The sequence below is a fragment of the Ostrinia nubilalis genome, chromosome 16, assembly GCF_963855985.1.
Source record: "Ostrinia nubilalis chromosome 16, ilOstNubi1.1, whole genome shotgun sequence".
NCBI classification, from domain to species: Eukaryota; Metazoa; Arthropoda; class Insecta; order Lepidoptera; family Crambidae; genus Ostrinia; species Ostrinia nubilalis.
In genome coordinates, this window is record NC_087103.1 from 12,920,077 (window position 1) to 12,941,907 (window position 21,831).

At 36.9% G+C, this 21,831-nt stretch overlaps 1 protein-coding gene across 1 annotated transcript in view; it reads left to right on the plus strand.

Moving 5' to 3' along the window:
• Positions 1–17,139: 17,139 nt before the first annotated feature.
• LOC135079445 (acetylcholine receptor subunit alpha-like 2) overlaps positions 17,140–21,831 on the plus strand; it is a 33,576-nt gene continuing 28,884 nt past the window's right edge. Inside the window, exon 1 of the mRNA XM_063974108.1 lies at positions 17,140–17,491. Within this exon, the coding sequence (XP_063830178.1) occupies positions 17,312–17,491 (180 nt within the window). The 5' untranslated portion in view covers positions 17,140–17,311. The remainder of the gene's footprint in view (positions 17,492–21,831) is intronic.

Here is a 21,831-nt window from a genome sequence, read left to right on the forward strand (position 1 = left end):
AGCGGCCGCCCGCGACTTCATACGCGTGAATCCCGTTTTACCCCCTTAGGGGTAGAGTTTCGTAAAATCTTTTCTTAGCGGATGCCTACGTCAAAACATCTACCTGCATGCCAAATTTCAGCCCGATCCGTCCAGTGGTTTGGGCTGTGCGTTGATAGATCACTATGTCAGTCAGTCAGTCAGTCACCTTTGAGTTATTACAATTTAGATTAATGATATTTCTACGTATTGGACTACACTTGCGGATTCGAATATTATCACTAGGGCTATAGGGGCGAGTTTAAATGCATTTACACAAGCATTTTATAAAGAATTAGCGGCCGTCCGCGACTTTGTACGCGTAGATCCCGTTTTACCCCCTTAGGAGGTGAATTTTGCAAAACCCCGTCATAGTGAGCACCTAAGTTCTAAAAGGAACTCCCATGCAAAATTTGAGACTCCTAGCACTTGTAGTTTCTGAGATTTCGTGATGACTGAGTGAGTCAGTCAATCAGTCAGTGACCTTTCGCTTTTATAAATATAATATAATTTAAGAATTTTACATAAAAAATGACATCAATTAACACTCTGCCGATTCCATAAAAGCTAGCGCCCAAGCAACACAATTTTACTCTAAAACTACCAAAAACATTCATTTTCCGTTGTCTAAAATGAATTTATTTAAGCTCACTGAACCGCAAATTGGAGTATGGCAGTCCATCAACAATATTTTAAGCTTGAGCCAAACTGTGCTAAGTTTTAACATGATATTTTCATATTTCCCGCACTAACAACATGAAATGATGCCGCGGTACAAAGTATAAAGTCTGTGAGCTTGGATACTTTCGGCACTTGGGGCAATGGATAAGATTTGAGCGTAGAATAATAGTTTCAAATTAAATTATTTAGTTCATCGTTTAGATAGGTACATAGTACTGACATTCACGTAACAGAAGGTTCATCATCATCATCATCTCAGCCATAGGACGCCCACTGCTGAACATAGGCATCCCCCAATGCTTTCCATGTTGCCCGGTTGCTAGCCGCCTGCGTCCAGCGCCTTCCTGCTACCTTTACGATGTCGTCGGTCCACATTGTGGGTGGACGTCACACGCTGCGTTTTCCGGTACGCGGCCTCATAGAAAGTTACATACAACAATTATAAGAAAGTAAATTCCCACAGAGTTCCAATTGGTACATTACAAATAGATGTCCTATCACAGTTTTTCAGTACCCTCCATTTTTTCAGCCTATATTAGTCAGAAGACAGCGTCTAAACCTAGTTGAACGTGATCGCAAGAAGCACCAAATATCATAGTAGGTATCTCGCGTTTATGCAGAAACTGCTAGGTAACTTTTTGAGATTATCACCACCGACTTTTAGTTGGCCGAAAGTTTAGTTGCACAGTTAATCAGTATGGACATGTATGAAAGTACACACATTACACCGATTTCGATTTTTTCATACAAATTAGAATCGGGCCCAACTATCGGCCAACTAAAAATCGATGGTTTGTGCTTAGGCTTATAGCAATGGCTTTAAAACTAGAAATAGAAATAATCTCTCCGCTGAAGCCACTGACTTCAGATCATATTTTCGCTCCAAAACGGCCGAACACTAACTTTTTAGAACACTTTTTGGCTTATTTCTAGGATTACGGTATTTTTATCCATATGTTTATGACTTACGGCCATTGTAAACAAAGTTATGCGGTGTATTCATACCGGTTTACTCCAACTTTTAACTGGCCAGATGCGACTCAGCCTCTTGGGTATGAATCTGATTTGCTTTTAGATTAATACAGGGTGAAAACTTTTTATGGTCCTCCTGATGGAGGTAGAAACCTTCGAGTTTGGAACACTTGTGTGTATTTGTTAAGTTACTTTAATGGTGACGTTTCATAGTTTGTTTGGAAAGATTTGACGTATCATTAAGCTGCATGTTCATAACTACAATAATGATTTAGTTCTATTTAAAAGCCATGCGGCTTCCCTTTTGCCTAACTACGTCAGTGTCCAAGATCAACTACCTAACCTAAACGAAAATAAATAAGCAGTTGATGAACTTTCAAACGAGTTAAAAAAAATTCAACACTCGAACTTGATAATAATATGTACTTAACCCGCAATGATAATAACTGTTCCATAAGTGGCCGTAAAGTACTCCAATAACGCCAATAATACCCAAGCCCATTCATAATGAGCCCAAAAAAAGGTTTTTAAGTTTGATATCCTCGTAAATTATAAGTGGTCGACTCGAGAGCGAGCGAGTGCTCGAAACTTTCCGGGATTTTCATACCGAGTGATAAGTTCAGAGAGCCGGGACATGTAGGCCCTTGGAGGACGGATAAGACTTGTGTTTGACAGAATAGGACTGGAGAAAAATATGGAACATTATTTTCAGTTAGTTTTTCAAACTTTGCCTACCTTGATATCTGTCGTCTGTTTAACGTTAACGTACCTAATAATAATGTGTTGTAGTGCCTACTTCTATTCTAATTACGTTTATGAACACTCTGTATAAAAATATATATTTTTTTATTTCATTTAGGGCTGATTTTTCAATCGTCAGATAACTTTTAACCGAAGAATAAGTTTGACACATTGATAGTTTCAGTATGGGAAATATGTCAAAATGACAAGTTTATTCTTCAGTTAAAAGTTATCTGACGATTGAAAAATCAGCCCTTAGAGTTCAGAGATTATTTAAGTACAATTTTATCCTAAAAAGAGTATTTTGATAAAATAATGGTTTGGAACTTAGTTATTGGCCATTGAACTTAAGCATCGGAACTCCATTTGATTGACGCCCAGATTTTTCAGCTAATTCAATTATCTTCACTAACAATGTAGGTATTAAGTTTCAAATTGAATGTCGAATAATACAAAATACAGGGTGAATAGTTTATCCATTAAATAAAAGTTCTTAACGATAAAACCGTTGAAGCCAGTCGTTAAACTTCACCAAACCCATTCCAAGCCAGCAAAGGACGCGTGACTTTATACAGGCCCATCGATTGCCCAAAGATACAAGTCGGGAACCGTGATTACGGTGACCAAAATTAAGGATTTAGGCAGGGCACATCACTTAAAGTGATTTATCAACTAAAAAAATTCAGGGTTACTCTAGTGATTTTTCACCCAAAATGTCGTACAGTGTCGCAAAATTGCATCAATTGTACGAGATTAATATTCCAGAGTTCAATTCCCAGATGTAGGAGTCACAAAAAAGTATTCAATTTGGTATGCATACAAAAAAATAAGTTATTTTTATAAGAACCTTTATTGGTACCTACATAACAAGTTGCGCTTATTTTGGGGCTAAATGGCGTCGTGTTACACCAAGGATATGTTTAAGATTCAGATTTATAAAAGTAAAAGACGGATAGTATATTTGAAAGGTTATTGTTATGATTACCTAGAGCTGTTTGATAAAAAAAATGTTCTAGCAACAACAAAACACAAAAAAGAAAATATTTATATTTCTAATAGGAACCAAACAAACGGTCTCGAACGGCAAATTCAAGGAATGACGAAGCAAACAATTAATGGTACAGGCGATGAGTGACTAGACAGGTTCTTGACAGACCAACCCCGCGGTTAAAGTTACGCTACGAAAGATTACTTGCCGGAAATTCAAGGAGAAACTGTAAATTTAGTTATTTATTTATTAATATAAAATAAAGGTTTTTATCTACACCAGTGGCTACTCATCAAGGTATATCTACTTAGGAGAATAGATACTCAAAAAAAGAACACGGTCATTGTCCTAACAAAGAAAAATTTTCCAAGAATGTGTTATTGGCGACAATCGTGCTCTAACAAGAATCTGACGATGATGATTGTGATAATGATAGAAGAACGCAAGTGAAATCTAAATAAAAAGGTGTGTTGGGCTTGGGCTCGTATGTTTACGCAGTTATGTATGTTTTTCAGTAGGACATACATCTGGACTTGTTACATAACAGAACTCTTTCAAAAAGCATTTTTACTAAAAATAACACACGGAATAATTATTTCACAGTTACAGGTTTAAGTCTGGTAAAACCAAGGCTCATTGAAACGTATTTTTATTTCATGTTGCAGTAAGTAACTACTTTTATTTGGAATGCTGCCAAAGCTAGGTATTACTGGGAGTGTTATCTTTAACATAAAAGTTTTTTATTGGGATATAAAAATTAAGTATAAAGCGGATTAGTAAACTAATCAGGGATTAATCTTTTATGTACTTATACTGAATAGAACGTTAGAACCATTTTATTGAAACTTTATTGAGTCAAAGTTCAAAACAAATATTGAAATATTTTGAGATTCTATTACCAACATAAAGGCTGACAGATTATTATGATCATAATAATAATATGAACAGGGTGACTTTGTAATTCAGTGTTTTTTTTTAATAAGCTCTTTAGAACAATAATTTAACAACCCTGTATTTATACAGAAATTATATGACTACGATAAAGTCTCCGATAACCCCCAAAAGTGTGGTCACACCAAAAATATTGCTTCGAAAATGCGTTCCAATACTTCATACATAAAACATGGGGGGACCGTGAGCCAATAATATAGTATTGTTTGACAGAGGCAGCAGCCTGCAATATTATGATAAGTAAGAAGCGTGTGGTAGTCGATGGATGTCGTAAAAATTAAATTGACTTACAATCATTATGACAATCTATTATGAATGTGGCATTAAGGTATTCTGGTATACATACACACAGCTCATCATAAAGTTTCTACTATAATTTCTCTGTATACAGTATTTCCCAGAGTGGTACCTACAAATTATGTTAAACACTGTGTTGTCATTACCTGTTAATTGTTTTTACTTATTTTTCATTAGCTTCTGAGAACACAAGTAGATACCTATAGATTTTATATTGCTTAGGAAACTATGGCATCACTTATATTCAAAGAAAATAATTAAATATTTTTAGTTCACTTTTCTATCGTCTAGTCTTTCGTTGCGTAACTTTGTTCATTCACGAAATGTTTCAACCAAACTAATCTGTTGTCTAGAATAGATTTAATCACATACAAGCTACATATCACCGACCTTTAAGACTCATGATAATACAGTAAAACCTATAGAATATAACTATGCCTTTTTCAGATTGAAGTCGTTTATCTTCAGCTCTACGCGCCGACATAATCTAGGATCTTGAAAAGTGCCCTCTCTCGTTTACGTCTCACTGACGTATGCTAATGGAAGGCAATTGTTTGAGACTACAGGGTGATGATTCGAGCCTATTTCTTTTGGGAGAAAAGTTCTTAGAATACAAATTCATTGTGGAAATCGTTTTTCAAGGCCAGTTGACTATAATACATCTAGGATCTTGAGAAGTGCCCTCTCTCTCTCGTTTACCTCTCACTGACGTATGTTAATGGTCTACAGTGTGATGATTTGGGCATTTTTTTGAATAAAAATTCCTAGAAATCAAAGTCCTGAAGAAAATCCTTAGTCAAAAGCCAGTTTGTAGCGTAAAAATGACTAGATATATAGTTTTATTATTATAGGTTAATTCGACACATCTAGGATCCTATGAAGAGCCTTCTCTCTTACGTCTCACTGACGTATGCTAATGGAGGGCAATTGTTTGAGACTACATGATGATGATTTGGGCGTAACATTTCTTTTGAGAGAAAAAGCCTAGAAATCCAATTACTGATGGGGATCCTTGTTCAAGGTCAGTTTGTTGTAGCACAAGTGCTCTTCAAATCAGATGTTTTGAGCCAGACGTTTGCATGCACATGGACAATTTTATGACATCTGCGTTGGAACAAAAATAACAATTACCAACATAAGTGTGCACTGTGCAGTCTTCGCACGACTGCGGACTGCAAAACACCTAATTTGAAAGAGCACTTAGTGATTATAATGTTAATATTACAAGAGGTAAGCATCTTATAGACAGTTAATTATCCCATCAAAAACAATACTTGTCAAAAAAACCAAGTCTCGCAACTCAGTTGTTCTACGGTAAAAAGTTGTGAGATCCATGTAATACCAAGTCCAGGCCAGGAAATCTTTAACGTTTTACATAAATTATTGACTTGGCCATCGCACTAAATAATTTAATTTACACGTGTTTTCATGCGATGACCAAGTCAATATATTTATGTAAAACGTTAAAGATTTCCTGGCCTGGACTTGGTATTACATGGATCTCACAACTTTTTACCGTAGAACAACTGAGTTGCGAGACTTGGTTTTTTTGACAAGTATTGTTTTTGATGGGATCTCATTTCTTTTTGTATTTTGTAGACAGCAGTTATGTATCTAGAAAACTGGACCGAAATTGAAAAATTTTACTCGACTTGGCGGTTGCACTACCGTGCCCCCAAATCTCATTTCTTTTTGTATTTTGTAGACAGCAGTTATGTATCTAGAAAACTGGACTGAAATTGAAAATTTTTTCTCGACTTGGCGGTTGCACTACCGTGCCCCCAAATATTTTAGTTTTTCCTTGATTCATACACCAAACACTACTTATATTCCAAATTTGAAGCTTCTAGGTCGGCTAGAAGTGCCTTAGAATTTTGATGATCGGTGAGTCAGTCAGTGAGTCAGTCAGTGAGTGACAAAATTAAGTAACTTTGACCCGTTATAATTCTTAAACTACTGGTTCAAATTGAATGAAATTTTAAATATACCGTGTCTTTACAATGCCTGCATAGCTAATAAAAATTCAGCCTTCTAGTTTTATCCACAACGAAGTTACAGGCGGTCGAAAATGGCCTGAATTGCTTCGAGAAAAGGATGGTACGGCCGTGCCGCTTTTTTGCTCGACTTGGTGGGGGCACTGCCGTGCCCCCAGATAACGGGGACTCTTGTGACCATATTCAATGATACGAGTATTTGTTTCAAGAAAGCCTTAATACAAAAATAAAAAGCTAGGTTTCCTCCATTCCTCCATTTTCCTCCCAAATAAGACTTGCGTAAAAATAACAACCAATTTAAATTTAAATTACAACCAACCCTCGCATAACCGAATGCTGCATAAGGTACGGCAAATAAACGATCAAAATATGTCTGCTTCTTACCCCCGCATATAAATCCAGTCCAGGGACCAACAGCGAGTTTTAAGTACCAACGTATTCCGCATTGCGGCTTGGGTTAAATGCATACACAACATGTCACTGGTACTGTATATATTATCATCAAGAGAATGCAACAAACTTTTGAGACACACGGCAAGTTGGGTCGGACAACGTGGAGTAAAAATAGGTTGGAATAGCTTATTACGAATTAGTGCTCAAAGGATGTGGATGAGGTTTTGCGAGGTTTTCATTTGACTTTAAAATTGTAATCTTTTGCTTCGTACTTAAATCAAAAATCCAACTAAATTACCTATCCTGCCTGCCTGCTACTACGGTATAAAAACTTTGGCTATGTTTTACCACCTAGCTTTAACGGTAACTATAACGAAAACCGGTGATTTTTGTATAGAGTTTGACAGATCTTTGACGTTTGTCAATGTTAAAGTAAGATGGCCCAACCCAGCCTTAGTACTTGTAAGAGTAGGCGCACACCGTTGATTTTTAGTTGGCCGATAGTTGTGCCCGATTTTAATTTGTATGAAGAATCGGCCAAATCACATCGGCGTACGCACTCCCATACATGCCCATACTGATCAACTGCCCGACTAAACTATCGGCCGACGAAAAATCAACGGTGTGCGCCTACTCTAACAGTGACATATTTTGTTGTTAAGGGTGATATCACATCATGGCTCAATTAAATGTTAATGTGAAGCTTTATGTTTGTGCGTTTAAAACTTAATGAAGTAGGTAGGTACATTTTAGATTTATAGATTTTACTGCTCAAGGTTTCCCGTGACAGACCAAAATACATACGGCAGGCAAAGTAAGTAGGTAAATGACATAAACATTATCAATACGTAGGTATTTAACTATTGTAACTGTTAATTAATAGGTTTATAATCGCATTACATACTCGTAGAATCATTAACTAAAAACATTGTTAATTTAATACCTCACTTTTAGTAATACACTATACAAGCTGTACGTCACTCTTCATTACATCTCTTTATGAGCTCAAAAGAGTGATTAAATTAAACATAACCGGATTGAGAGCTTGATTATAATGACACGTGAATTATTAACAATCAAGATAATGCAACGTATGGTGACACACGGACAGGTAGACAATGAAACAATATTATTATGATATCAGTGTCAGAAGCTTCTATTTGATTCATATCATTTAAACCAGAATCCTTAAAATGTATACAGAGTGACTTGCAATCGTGGATGTAGCAGGAAGGCGCTGGGTGCAGGCCGCTACCAACCGGGTGGCGTGGAAATCATTGGGAAAGCCTATGTTCAGCAATAAACGTCCTGTGGCTGAAATGATGATGATGATGAAGTGTAATGTAGTGAATATCCTTATAAGTAAGGGATTATAGTGCAGATCATTTGAAACCAATTTATGTATATGCCTAAGAAGAAGTCAATCATTTATGAGACATTTTAACTTTGCATCGAAAAATTATAAGGAACACTCGTCTATAAACTAAGTTGTCGTGGACTGCTCTTTCCTCAGAATTCAAATAAACATTTTAAAGTCTGAAAAATTTGTACCAAACGACACAATACTTTAAATACCCATGTCAATTTTGTCCTTCATCGAATTCAACCTCACTCTCTACCTTACTAGTCCTAAAATATGCCACCCGAATTGGGAACCTCATCTGTTGAAGTCGGTTAAAAACAGGCCAGGAACTTAGCAGACTTTTCCTTGAAAGAAAATTTACGCTGCTCTATTATAATAAAGCTACACTAGTAATTACTTCAACGGCTAATTAAGGCGCTGGCAAATGAAGATGGCGCTGCTATCGTCCGTCCATCTGCCAAATCTCTGTGTTGGTTGGGCGCCTGCCAATATCTACAGGTTATGGAAGGGCGAATTAATATAATAATCCCAATCAAGATTACAGGCATAAACGCTTAATATTTATGTAGCTAGTAACACATTCGATGATTTAACATAAAAACAAATGACTGTCAGAATAGGTATTCATGGAGTATCGCTAATTTTATATGTACCTTTAAGTACAGGGTAATTTTTTAAATCAGGTATTTGGGTAAGTCAGGTATTTAGTACTGCGAGGTTATTGGTGCTTTTCAAATAACCCTGTATATACCACAGGAAAATATGATGTACTAATTACAAATGATTATAAAGACGTATTAGGGACTTTGTATCTAAAGAGGGCTCTCTGATACGATGGCTTGTGCTCATATAATAAAGACTAACATTTGACCCTACTGGGATCTACCACCTGCCCCCGTAGCCCACTCACTTCAACTACATCTCTTTATTTTATTCGAATCATCGCTCGCCAACATTTACATCCTAAATAACTATTTTATTCGATGACATCACAACAGTGTGTCACAGTTGGTTTAAACGGCATTTGTAAGTTATTCACCACGGCCCTCAACTTTTTAATTCCATTTACCTGGGAAAATTCAACCTCAAATGAAATTACCGACACATTCGCCGGCACGTTAACGAAAATGCAACATGGGGTCTACTCTGTACACCAAATTCGACGTATCCCTCTCTTTCGCTCACCTTGTGATTGAGTCAATGGGTGAGAGATATGGAGGAAGAAGTTATATCGATACTGTTTTGCAGGATTGCACCTCCTTGATACCGGGAAGGTTTACGTGCAATGAATATGATAATATTTGATTGACTTATTTACGAAAAATTGGAAGCTGTATTAAATTAAATCACAGTTCAGTAAAGGCTAAATAAAAGCGCTGAGAGTTTCAGTACATAGGGAGGAAATGAACAATGTGCTTATATTTATTTAAGAACTAGCGGCCGCCCGCGACTTCGTACGCGTGGATCTCGTTTTACCCGCCCTTCATCTATCTTACGCGGTTTAGATTTTTTCATACATTTTTTTCCCGCTAACTCCCGTTCCCGTGGGAATTTTGCAATATCCTGTTGTAACTAAGCTTTAAGTTTACTAAGGTACCTGCATGCCAAATTTCAAGCGTCTATCTTACGCGGTTTAGATTTTTTCATACAAATGTTTTTTCCCGATAACTCCCGTTCCCGTAGAAATTTTGCAATATCCTGTTGTAACTAAGCTTTAAGTTTACTAAGGTACCTGCATGCCAAATTTCAAGAGTCTATCTTACGCGGTTTAGATTTTTACATACAAATGTTTTTTCCCGCTAACTCCCGTTCCCGTGGGAATTTTACAATATCCTGTTGTAACTAAGCTTTAAGTTTACTAAGGTACCTGCATGCCAAATTTCAAGGGTGTATCTTACGCGGTTTAGATTTTTTCATACAAATGTTTTTTCCCACTAACTCCCGTTCCCGTAGGAATTTTGCAATATCCTGTTGTAACTAAGCTTTAAGTTTACTAAGGTACCTGCATGCCAAATTTCAAGAGTCTAACTTAAGCGGTTTAGATTTTTCATACAAATGTTTTTTCCCGCTAACTCCCGTTCCCGTGGGAATTTTGCAATATCCTGTTGTAACTAAGCTTTAAGTTTACTAAGGTACCTGCATGCCAAATTTCAAGCGTCTAACTTAAGCGGTTTAGATTTTTCATACAAAAGGTTTTTCCCGCTAATTCCCGTTCCCGTGGGAATTCCTAAGTATCCTATAACCTGCCCAGGAGTATGAAGAATAATTGTACCAAGTTTCGTCAAAATCCGTCGAGTAGTTTTTGTTTCTATAAGGAACATACAGACAGACAGACAGACAGACAGACAGACAGACAGACAGACAGACAGACAGACAAAAATTTTACTGATTGCATTTTTGGCATCAGTATCGATCACTAATCACCCCCTGATAGTTATTTTGAAAATATATTTCATGTACAGAATTGACCTCTCTACAGATTTATTATAAGTATAGATGAAAACAAATATTACAAGACAAATACCACCTTCGGCCTGATCGTCACTTACCATCAGGTGAGATACAGGCCAAGAGCTTCCTCGTTGTGAATTAAAAAAAAAACATTAATCTACTTTTGTGTATTTGAATTAAGTTAAAAAATACCTATGTGGTATTTTTAAAAAAACTTAATCAGACGTTAAACACGTGTTCAACACCCGTTTAACTTTTGTAATAAGCCCCAGCATTGGGGATCATGATTCTGTCTATAACTCTGATTTCAATTATAAGATTTCACTTGAATTAATCCTCAAGAAATCGAATTATTCTTGTAACAAAAAACTTTGCGTACTTAATTCGGTATTTGGATTAACCGAAATACGCAGTTTTTTTTATTTATTGCACACCAAATTAATTGATTGTACAAAAGGCGGACTTTCTATGTGGCAATTAAAACACTCGCCCTTTTTAGTTCCATGTAATATTCTACTCTAACGCTTGTATTCACAAACATTACTATGAGGTCTCACAGTGCGCGTGGACGCACAGGGTGACACACGAACCAATCACAGAGCTCTATTAAACGCTGTGCGTTCCATTTGCTGGCAAGCATCATTTGTGAATACGGGCGTAAAAAAGTAGCAATTAAAAAACTGTTTACTTATTTCCATTCCACTGATTTGCAGAATGTAAAGCCAACTCCTAGAGCCAAGAAAAAGCCAAGTCGAAACAGTAATAACACAAACTCGGAAAGTGAGCTCCCAAGACGGTAGCTGTGCGTCGGTCGCCCATATTTCTGAATTATACAAATTATCTTTGTCTACACTAAAGCCGTTTCAACCAACTGAGAATGCGATTCGTTAAATTTTCATACGCTACATTCAAGTCAAGTGCATTTCTCTGTGAGTTTTTGAATTTTCTTTGTGCAAGATTGATATGGTGTGGAATGCGTTAATATGCATGTAAGTGGGTGAGAATTGAATTGAAGTACAGGGAAGAGCTACTTTTATGTCATAATGTTATGTTCTGGAAATTCCAGTTACTTGTGTGTAAGGAGCAGTCTTAGGCTGGGTTGCACCATCTTACTTTAACTTTGACAAACGTCAAAAATATGTCAAACTCCATACAAAAAACACCGGTTATCGTTAAAGTTACGGTCAAAATTAGGTGGTGCAACTCAGCCTTAGTAAGTTACCTACTGGGAAAAGTATCCAGGCTTTTAGGAGATGAGCCGGAACAGACAGACAGTATTTTTTTATGTTAAAGATTCAGTTTTGTTGTCATATCATTTATAAGACATGATTTTATTTATTTATCTTTAGCGTTTGGTTTTTTTTTATTGCCAAATAGTTACATTAGCTTTCACTATCACATAAAACTTTGTAAATTAATGTGTTGTTTTTAGAATTAATTTCATAGAAAGTTTCTTTCTTCTTACTAATTAATCACAACTAAGATAGGGTTTAATACTGTTTCCCTAGGTATTATTTTAATCAATTTGTACTTGAAATACCTAGTTATTAAAAAAACAAGGTAAAATGACTGATCAATCTCCGCTTCCTTTTGACTTGCAAATACTATCAAAGTTGTTTGCCATCAGATAAGGATTCTAAGCTGTTCGAGACTACAACTTGCTTTAAAATAAAGCCGCTTTTCTCTAGACAAAGAATGTAGTTCGTTAAACAGTTCATTACAGAAACAAAACGTAGGACGACTGCGACAGGCGTCTTGAACTTATTAGTTTAAATAGTCCAAAAAGTAATGCGGGATTTTAGACCTTATTACCGTTACTTACTTACCACAATTCAATTTGCTCAGCTCTGGATCTGGAGTACTAAGTTGCGACTTTTGTGTAAAAGTTACTATTCTCATCTCATAGAGGGGCTATTAAAAGTTCGGTAACCAGAAAATTTAGGTACCTAAAACTTGATTACTGAAACTGATAAAGGTAGCAAGAAGGCGCTGGATGCAGGCCGCTACCAACTGTGCGATGTGGAAGTCATTGGGGGAGGCCTATGTTCAGCAGTGGACGTCCTATGGCTGAAATGATGATGATGAAAACTTGATTGCCAATAAAACATGTTTAGCTATTATTGGACCCGCAAGAAAATAATCAGTAGGAAATAGGTTTGAGACTAGGTAAGAATTGACTTCCAAGTCCTAAGAGAAGCGAATAATGGGATGACAATCAAATTTTTAATTATAGCGAAAATTTTCCGGAAAATATACCTAGGGCTGAAAATCCTGTGTTTGAATTGAATTTTCACTTTGTAACACGAGTCTAATGCCCGTTTTCACCATCAATCCCTAATTTTTAAGTGACCCCTATGTAAACAAAATTCCTGTTATTTGTTACCATAGGGGTCAAAATTAGGGATTAATGGTGAAAACGGGCATAAGTATCTTTACTGCAGACTCAATATTGCTTGATGTTATCGAGTAACTTTAGGATCTGTTGATGGATCGTAATATTCTAAAAAGGCTTTGACAATCTAATCATAAATTGTATGACTGCCGTTACACTGGAATAATTTCCGTACCTACCTAACACACTGACCTTTCTTGGTCGGCAACAAGGCACCGTATCTGTTTTTCAGTGCCTAACCTACCCGAATTCCAATTCTTTAGCCCCAAACGTATTCTTGTCGTGTACAGTACAGTCACCAATACTTTTGTTGAAAAATGGCATTTATCACAACCGCTTAAAGCTCCGTGTGAAGCTTGACGTGCCGTTCCTACATAATTCAAGCGGAGAGGCATGCTCTCCGCAATGCAGTCGTTGGCAGTACCTTTGAGGCGGGCTTGCCAAATGTGTGGGGCGATCGCGCCCTAACAAGGTAAACAAACTATTAGGACATACAGCCTTCAGCGTAGTTACCTCGTTTTTGAAGCTGGAGTAGGTATAGGTCTGGGTATTCAATTTGCAATGCCAGCAACGCTTTTAGAATGAAATAGCTACGATTTTTAACGAGTAACAAGGATAATTTCCTCAATACATTAGTTTCTTTCTTTTATTACTAAAAGATACACAATTATTAGAATGGGTTTATTAATATAGTTGAAGTCAACCAATGAATTTTGGAAGTTTATGAAAAAAATGTTTTAAAACATGAGTAGCTTCTGTTAAACCTCATAATATACAGAATTACAAAGAAAAATAAATTTTGATAGTTACTTTCCTACCTTTGTTTGTTAGTTTCGTTATTGCTTCTAGAATATGCAGTAGATTTTGATTTACTTTGGTTTAAATTGAGAGTTAATATCAATGAAAAGTGTATAACTTTTTGCCGCAAAATAATCTAAAGGAAGGATTCATAGGGGAAATGGCAATCTTATCATTTCTCAGTTGATATAAAAAATTATGAAAAAAAAGAAATTTTCTTTCAAATTACCTAATTACGAAAGGCTTTCTTCGACACGAAACGGCAAATCTAATCTATACTAATTTATCCGAATGAAAACTGACAGCATCGATCTCAATTTCACAAAAGTTCGAATATCTGGAGCCAGTGAGCCACGTCTCAATCTTTAATGCGATGTATTAACAGACTTCACAACAGACTACGAATGCATTCACACGGGATCCGTCAAAAAAGACGATACGTCATGACGGAACGTTAACATTGTATGTACAGAATCGTGTTTATTCACGATTCGTCAAAATATTTTATATCTAAAAAAACATTTCATTCGTGTTTTTATAATTCAACGATTCTGAAACGTCAAGTTGCAAAAATCAGAACTAATAACCCAGTCGTCATCATCATCATCATCATCATCTCAGCCATAGGACGTCCACTGCTGAACATAGCCCTCCCCCAATGCTTTCCATGCTGCCCGGTTGGTAGAGGCCTGCGTCCAGCGCCTTCCTGCTACCTTTATGATGTCGTCGGTCCACCTTGTGCCCACCAGTAACCCAGTATTGATAGTATAGTCCAACGATTCTAAAACGTCAAGTGGCAAAAATCAGTTGAGTATTGATAATATCTCCTTCCTGTCAATGTCATATTTGGGATACCTACTTCATATCCAACTTTATCGAACGTGATTTTTAAAATACAATACTTGATTTAAGACTTTATCCGTCATATTTCACAATTCGTGATGCGTGTGAACGCGGACATAAAAAACGCATTGTCGCTGTAAAAAAACGGTTGATACAGACAGTTCCTCAAAAAACACGAAGCGTCCTCGTGTGAACGCGCTCTCCCAGTGACATGGGGAAAATGAAACGGCTCTGACGCCTCTGACGGCTCTGACGGCTCTGACGCGCGTCATGCGTGTCATCAATCATTCAGAGTTCGACGCGCGCAACACGTTTAAGATTTTAGAATTACCCGCGGTATTTATTATGATGGCGTATCAGTGTTTTATGTGGTCCTTCGTGTATAAGGCCATTGCATGCTGACACAGTTTGTAGAGAGAGAGAAAAAAAAATGTTCTGAAATTCTACACTCGTTAATCACCTAACACACTTATGAATTGTCAGTAAACTAAACTATCAATGTATAAAGGTAAACAAAGTCTAACGCCCGTATTTACAAACGATGCTTGCTTAGGTGAAGCAGCAAATCGAACGCACAGCGTTGAATAGAGCTCTGTGATTGGTTCGTGTATCACCCTGTGCGTCCACGCGCACTGTGAGACCTCATAGTAATGTTTGTGAATACGAATGTGAGTCCATTAGAGAATCAGATGGAAAGCTGTATTGTGACACGTCACAAAGTGCTCTGAAAAGTACTAATTAGGAATTTTAATTGGATATTTGACCCATCCACATTTTATAATATTTATAAATACTCTAAAAGGCCTTGGAACTAAAGCAACAGCTTTCAACCGGCAAATTTCGGGCTTACCAGTACAATACGTGTTCTCTAATGAAAATGTAAATACATTAGCCACAACATATCGTCACATTTCCAGGGAACTGTTTTTCCTTGTGGGCGGGACCGGATTAGAAATATGGGCTACAGGTGTCCACGTCACGGCTCTGTGTAAATGGGCCATTACTTGAAACGGTGACTGCGAGCATTCTTGGTGGAATTACGCTATTTTCTTATAAGATAACTGCCGTTACCGAGGTCATCAGAAGTTACCTAGGTTATCAGAAGTCGTTTGATGACAAAGAGGATTATACTTTGGTCGAAATAGAGTTTAAGTTTGCCATTAAAATTAACCTCGGTAGTACAGACGGTACGTATCAAGTCAAGGTGAACTGAAGAATTGTAGGTGTGTAAAAATTTATTGTGTCTATTGCGTGTTGTGATAATTACAGAAAATCATTTAGAGTCAAGGATTTTAAAGGTATAGAGAGTTCTGTAAAGTTCTGTTTCTCTTTAACATTTTTCAGGAAAAAAAGCTGCTGCCTAAGCAAACTAGAAATCAATTCAATTGGATGTACACTTTTACCTAAGCAAAATGAATTTAAATTGCAACCCAAAAACTAACTTGACTCAGCAAAAAACTTATAAAAGCTGCAAGCAATCACAGATCACTAAATGCTACAAAAACGACAAGTCGAGCCCTCTCGCCTCTCCATTTAACCGTGAAGCGATATTAATTGGCGTACACCTAACGCCATCTGTTGGCGTTCGGTGCGAACTAAACACGCGCTAAAGCCATGAATGGGCCAGCGCGCGTGCGCTCTAAGCATCGATCCAACACATTGGCACGTAAATAATGTAGTCCACGACAAAAAATTCGTTGCCTAATATTTTAAGGCATGATACTTCGATGCCTTTGCGTCAAATAAAAAATAGAGAGATTTGTTTTCATGTAATACATTGAGTCTTATGGAAGTACGTATTTTGTACTCCATTAGAATTAGACACATAGAAAATTCATGGATTACGAGTACCTAATATCCAAATAAAAAAAATATGTTCGAAAGTTACAATATTACAAATAAATAAGTTATTTTCTGGGTACCGTAATAAAATATTCATAGCATAAACATAAAAACGTCATAAATTGTACACTGCTTTCCGAAACAACACAGTAAAACATGGCGTCACGTGCGCAGGCATGCAAAGATTATGAAATGAGAAACGGTTGCAATTATATACTGAAATCACAGCGGAATTTACGATTACCATGATTGTAAATATCAATGAAGCTCGTTATCCGTAACAGCGCATACATCGGGAAATATTTCATTGGTGCCACCAATAATAATTCCTTCTGAGTCGGCGCACTGGGCTTGGATTTGCTGCGTTTTCCCGCTAGTATCGGTAGAGGCGCCACCATCGCTGCAGTCTCTCGGGCGTAGCTGTCAAAATTGCGATCGAAAAACCTCTTTTGTTTACGTTTAATGCTGGCACATAATAAAAAAAGTACGATGACGTTTTATTGACTAAAAAACAAAACTTTCGCGCGGTAAATCGCTGAAAGAAAACCTAACCTCATTTCGCAACGAAACTGTAGTGCTTTCCAGCGATGTTGCGGATTTTCGTAGTGTTTTTGTTTATTTTTTCCGTGTGTTACGCGAATCCTGATGCCAAAAGGCTGTACGACGATTTATTGAGCAACTACAATAGACTGATCCGGCCGGTTGATAAAAACAATAACACTGTGCTCGTCAAACTGGGTCTGAGGCTCTCCCAACTGATTGATTTGGTAAGTACCTTCGCAGATTTACTACCTGTTTCTTTTAGACGATGACTGTGAATATTGTCCATAAAAATAATATTTAAAAAAAAATTTGAATATTTACTTGAAAAACATAGCACAGAGCATAAAGTGGTACCAAGCAAAATAACACTACCTGCTGTTACTCCTTGAGTGAATTAATTTAATGGTGTGTATAAAAATAATAGAAAAAAAAAGCATAGCTAGAAAACTACTTATTGGTTCAGGAATTGCTCTTTAACCAAATCCATCGATGGCTAGATATAAATTATATTTTATTTATTGAGCTGGTTAATTGTAACCCTTGAGCCTTGCTGAAAAAGTTTTGAAATAATTTGACTCCATTTATAGAGCTTTTCTTTTACTTAATATAAAGGAATACGTGTTACAAGATGAACGTAAAATTGATTATGCATGCATTTTCATATGTATTTGACTTGCAAATTAATATTTACACTTGGAAGGGTATCAAGTAACTAAATTACAAGTCATTTCTTAATAAAATTTTAACATTTCCGACATTTATGTTAATAACATTATTTTAAAAAAATTGTGGAATTTTTTTACGGTACTTTCTTAAATTTCAGTTGGAAAACTGTTTTCCTTATAGCAGCTGAACCGTTGTCTCTATCACTCTACGACGGTCTAAGTAATGGTGGTAAGAAGGCGTCTCTAGTGAGTGAGACAGACAATTAGACCCGATCATGATCGGCTTTATTCGTTTCACGAAGTAGCGCTACTCTATATTTTATGTTACATGAATCACACTTTTTCTTTTATTGTAGGTAAACCAATAAAGGTGATTATATGAGAACAATAAAAATTACGATGATGACTTGTAATTACAGCAGGATGAGGGTGATATCATCAGTACAGCTGCACTTTATTACCATAGAGTATAAGTTACGTTAAAAAGACAATAGGTTATGCAAATGATAATTTAAAAACATATTATTATTTCCGTACCTATGTTATATTATTTATACAATTCAAAAGTTATCCTATGTGTTGTTGGCCAATAATTGGGCCCAATTCTAATTTGTATGAGGAATCGCCCGATACCAAATCGGTGTAGTGTGCGCACTTTCATACATTAATTTGTCCATATTGATTAACAGCCCGGCCAAACTATAGGCCAATTACTAAAAGTCGGTGGTTTGCGCCTAGGCTAAGAGAGACTTAGAGTTAACAGCTAAGGTAGATCAGTGTGCCTACCATGAGTTTACGTTAGGTGTGCTCGCTAGCGACTGCGTAAAAAAATGACATTTAAATGTATGACATATTGTGCAGCGCCTCTAGAGTAGAATTTTTTGACGTATTCGCTAGCGAGCTCACGTAACGTAAACTCATGGTAGGCACACTGGTATTTCTTACACCGGTACTTACATTATGCAATGAAAATCTACTGAGAATGTACGTACACAACTATCAGCTGCTCTACTACTTCAAAATCACATATTTTTCCCACAAAATAGTGCTAATAGTTTTTCCATTTAGATTCAAAATCACAAGCCAACTGCCATCCACACTTATCAATAAGACTTTCTATCATGTAAGGTAAAACATCGAAAAACAACATCACTCCTTAGATTCGAACTAATCGAACTAAAAGTCTAGTACTCATACATCACATAGACCTCGTAAAGCACTGTCAAACTCATTCTGCCAAAACAATACATAAGGATGTTTTGTCCTTCCCAAATCCAAGATAAATAGGTATCTTAAACACCCGCCGACTTATCCCTCCTCAGAGAATAAGGAGTCCTTACTAAAGAGGCACTCTTGGGTTCTTGTGAAGAATGAGTACTGGAGTTTTTGTAAAGTCGCTAATTTTGTTACAAGTATACTGGTTTAGGAGAAATAGAGTGGCGATATTTTAGGCAAGTGACAAATAAGCAGCTTTACCAGGTTTTTATTTAGCTTTTTCTGCACGTATCTTTCTGTGAGACAAAATAGTAAAAAATAGGGTACAATTTATTGTCATGTACAATTTTAGTGTACTATCAAACAATTGCCCTAATTTTTAATAAACTGCAACTGATAAATCTTTTTTTTTTTATCCACAACGAGAAAGCTCTTGGCCTGTATCTCACCTGATGGTAAGTGACGATCAGGCCGAAGGTGGAAGCGAGCTTCACCCGGAATCCTTTTAACCACGGAGGAACTGGCTATCTTACCTCTAACTGCCGGAACACAACAATGGTGTTAACATTGTTGTTATGGTAATAACTTGTAGTCGATAACGTGACTATTTTGTTACCTAATTGACTTTTTATCAATTTTATGCATCTTAAAATCATTTAAAACTGATTAAAAACAAATTACAAGTTAGTTTTAAAGATCTGAATGATACGAGTAGGTACATAAAATATTAAATCAGCATCTTTTAGAAAAGTTATCTTTTTATTTATTAATTTTTTTGGTAAATAGTGTCAAATAATAATCAACTGCCATACTGTTTACACTAAATTAATCCCATCTAAAAGATAATTGTGTCGAAATGCTTATTTAACTTCGTATCTCATATTCCAAATTCGCCACAAAACTACCAGAGTGTGCATTATCACAAAATGGAATAACTTCTAATGGGTCAGCGAAAATTAAATCGGGGAATGTTAATTAAAATTGGTAATTAGTTTCGTGATTGCACGGTAGCGACTATGGACTAGTCAGGGGTTCCCAATCTTTTTCATCCCGCGGTGCAGTTACCAATTTTGTATTTTGTTACGACGCGACGCCCTCATCATCATCATCATCATATTAGCTGCTCCATCTGACCACTGCTGAACATAGGCCTCCCCCAATAATTTTCACAATGTCCGGTTGGTAGCGGCCTACATCCAGAGCCTTCCTGCTACATTTATGAGGTCGTCAGTCGTCGGTCCTTGTGGATGGGCGTCCTACGCTGCGCTTTCCAGTACGTGGCCTTCACTCCAGAACCTTGCTGCCCCATCGGCCGTCAGTTCTGCGTACTACGACACACCTACGATGCCCTACCCTTTGAAAAAGATACTGTAGAAAGAAATAGGCACCTATAATGATAGTTGATAATAGTATCAGTAGTATGGTTAGTTAAATAGGAATAAAAATTGAAACATCTGTATGAAACAGTAAACTACAGTATGAAATGTCTACGGAGCGCCAGGGCGCCGCGGTGCACACTTTGGAAACCCATGGACTAGTAGCTAGCTGGCACTAGAAGCTCGTGCTATGTCTTTGGCACAATGAAAATTATCTTTGTGGACGCCTTTGTGATGAGATAACACAAATACACTTTGAATAAGATTATTATGAATGCCATTAGCTAAAAATAAAGATGATGGTGATCACAGAATAATATTGATTATGTGTACAGTTTGTGGCGGCCTGCATCCAGCGCTTTCCTGCTACCTTTATGAGGTCGTCGGTCCACCTTGAACGTCCTACGATAATGATGATGATGGTGATGACAACGTACAGAAAGAAAGGAAGGTCTTAAAAATGCCGTCATAGATACCTACAAAAATATGGTGTAATTCTGCTGCTGGACTCCGAGTCGGGCACCGTTTCGTTTGACTTTATGTCAGTGATCGGTACTGTGCCGATGCGATAGGGCTGACTGTTACAACCAACTGCTATTGGAACTGTTATAACTTATAACTGTAACTGGCGTTGCAGTCCGATACCCGACCATACGGCAGGATAAAAATTTACGTTATTACACATCCTCTATGATGACACATACTCATTATAATATAGAATATTTTGAATAATTTCGCATTCAGTAACTTATATTGTTTAAACTGCTCAATAATAGAGGATTATCTTATTTCATAGAAAATAACACCTAGATAACTCGCAGGTGCACCAAAAAAATTTGCCGCTGTTTACAGACCTCTCTAATTAGATGACAATTCTCATCACAGTCCGAACAAACTGTTAGCTCATCAAAAATTAAAACAAAGACTAACAAGACAGAGGGTTGTATTAGCATTCAAATTGCGTTAAAACTTACGCAGCGAATTCCGCGGCTGTGTCGCCGTCGCGCGAGGAATGTCAACTATGGGATACAAAGCTGGTGTGCTCAAAGCGACGAATTTTTAGTGCTACAGCTATGTACGGTCGTTGCTTAGCGACTATAGTCTCAAGACGTGTAGGCACAAAACTTTGGGTTTTGGAGATTTAATTGTTTCATCTTAGGCTGAGTTGCACCACCTAACTTTAACGGTAACTATGACGATAACCGGTGCTTTTTGTATGGAGTTTGTCAGAGTTAAAGTAAGATGGTGCAATCTAGCCTTAGTGTTTTTAAAATTATGGGATAACAAACTGGTGAAAGCGAAGAATTT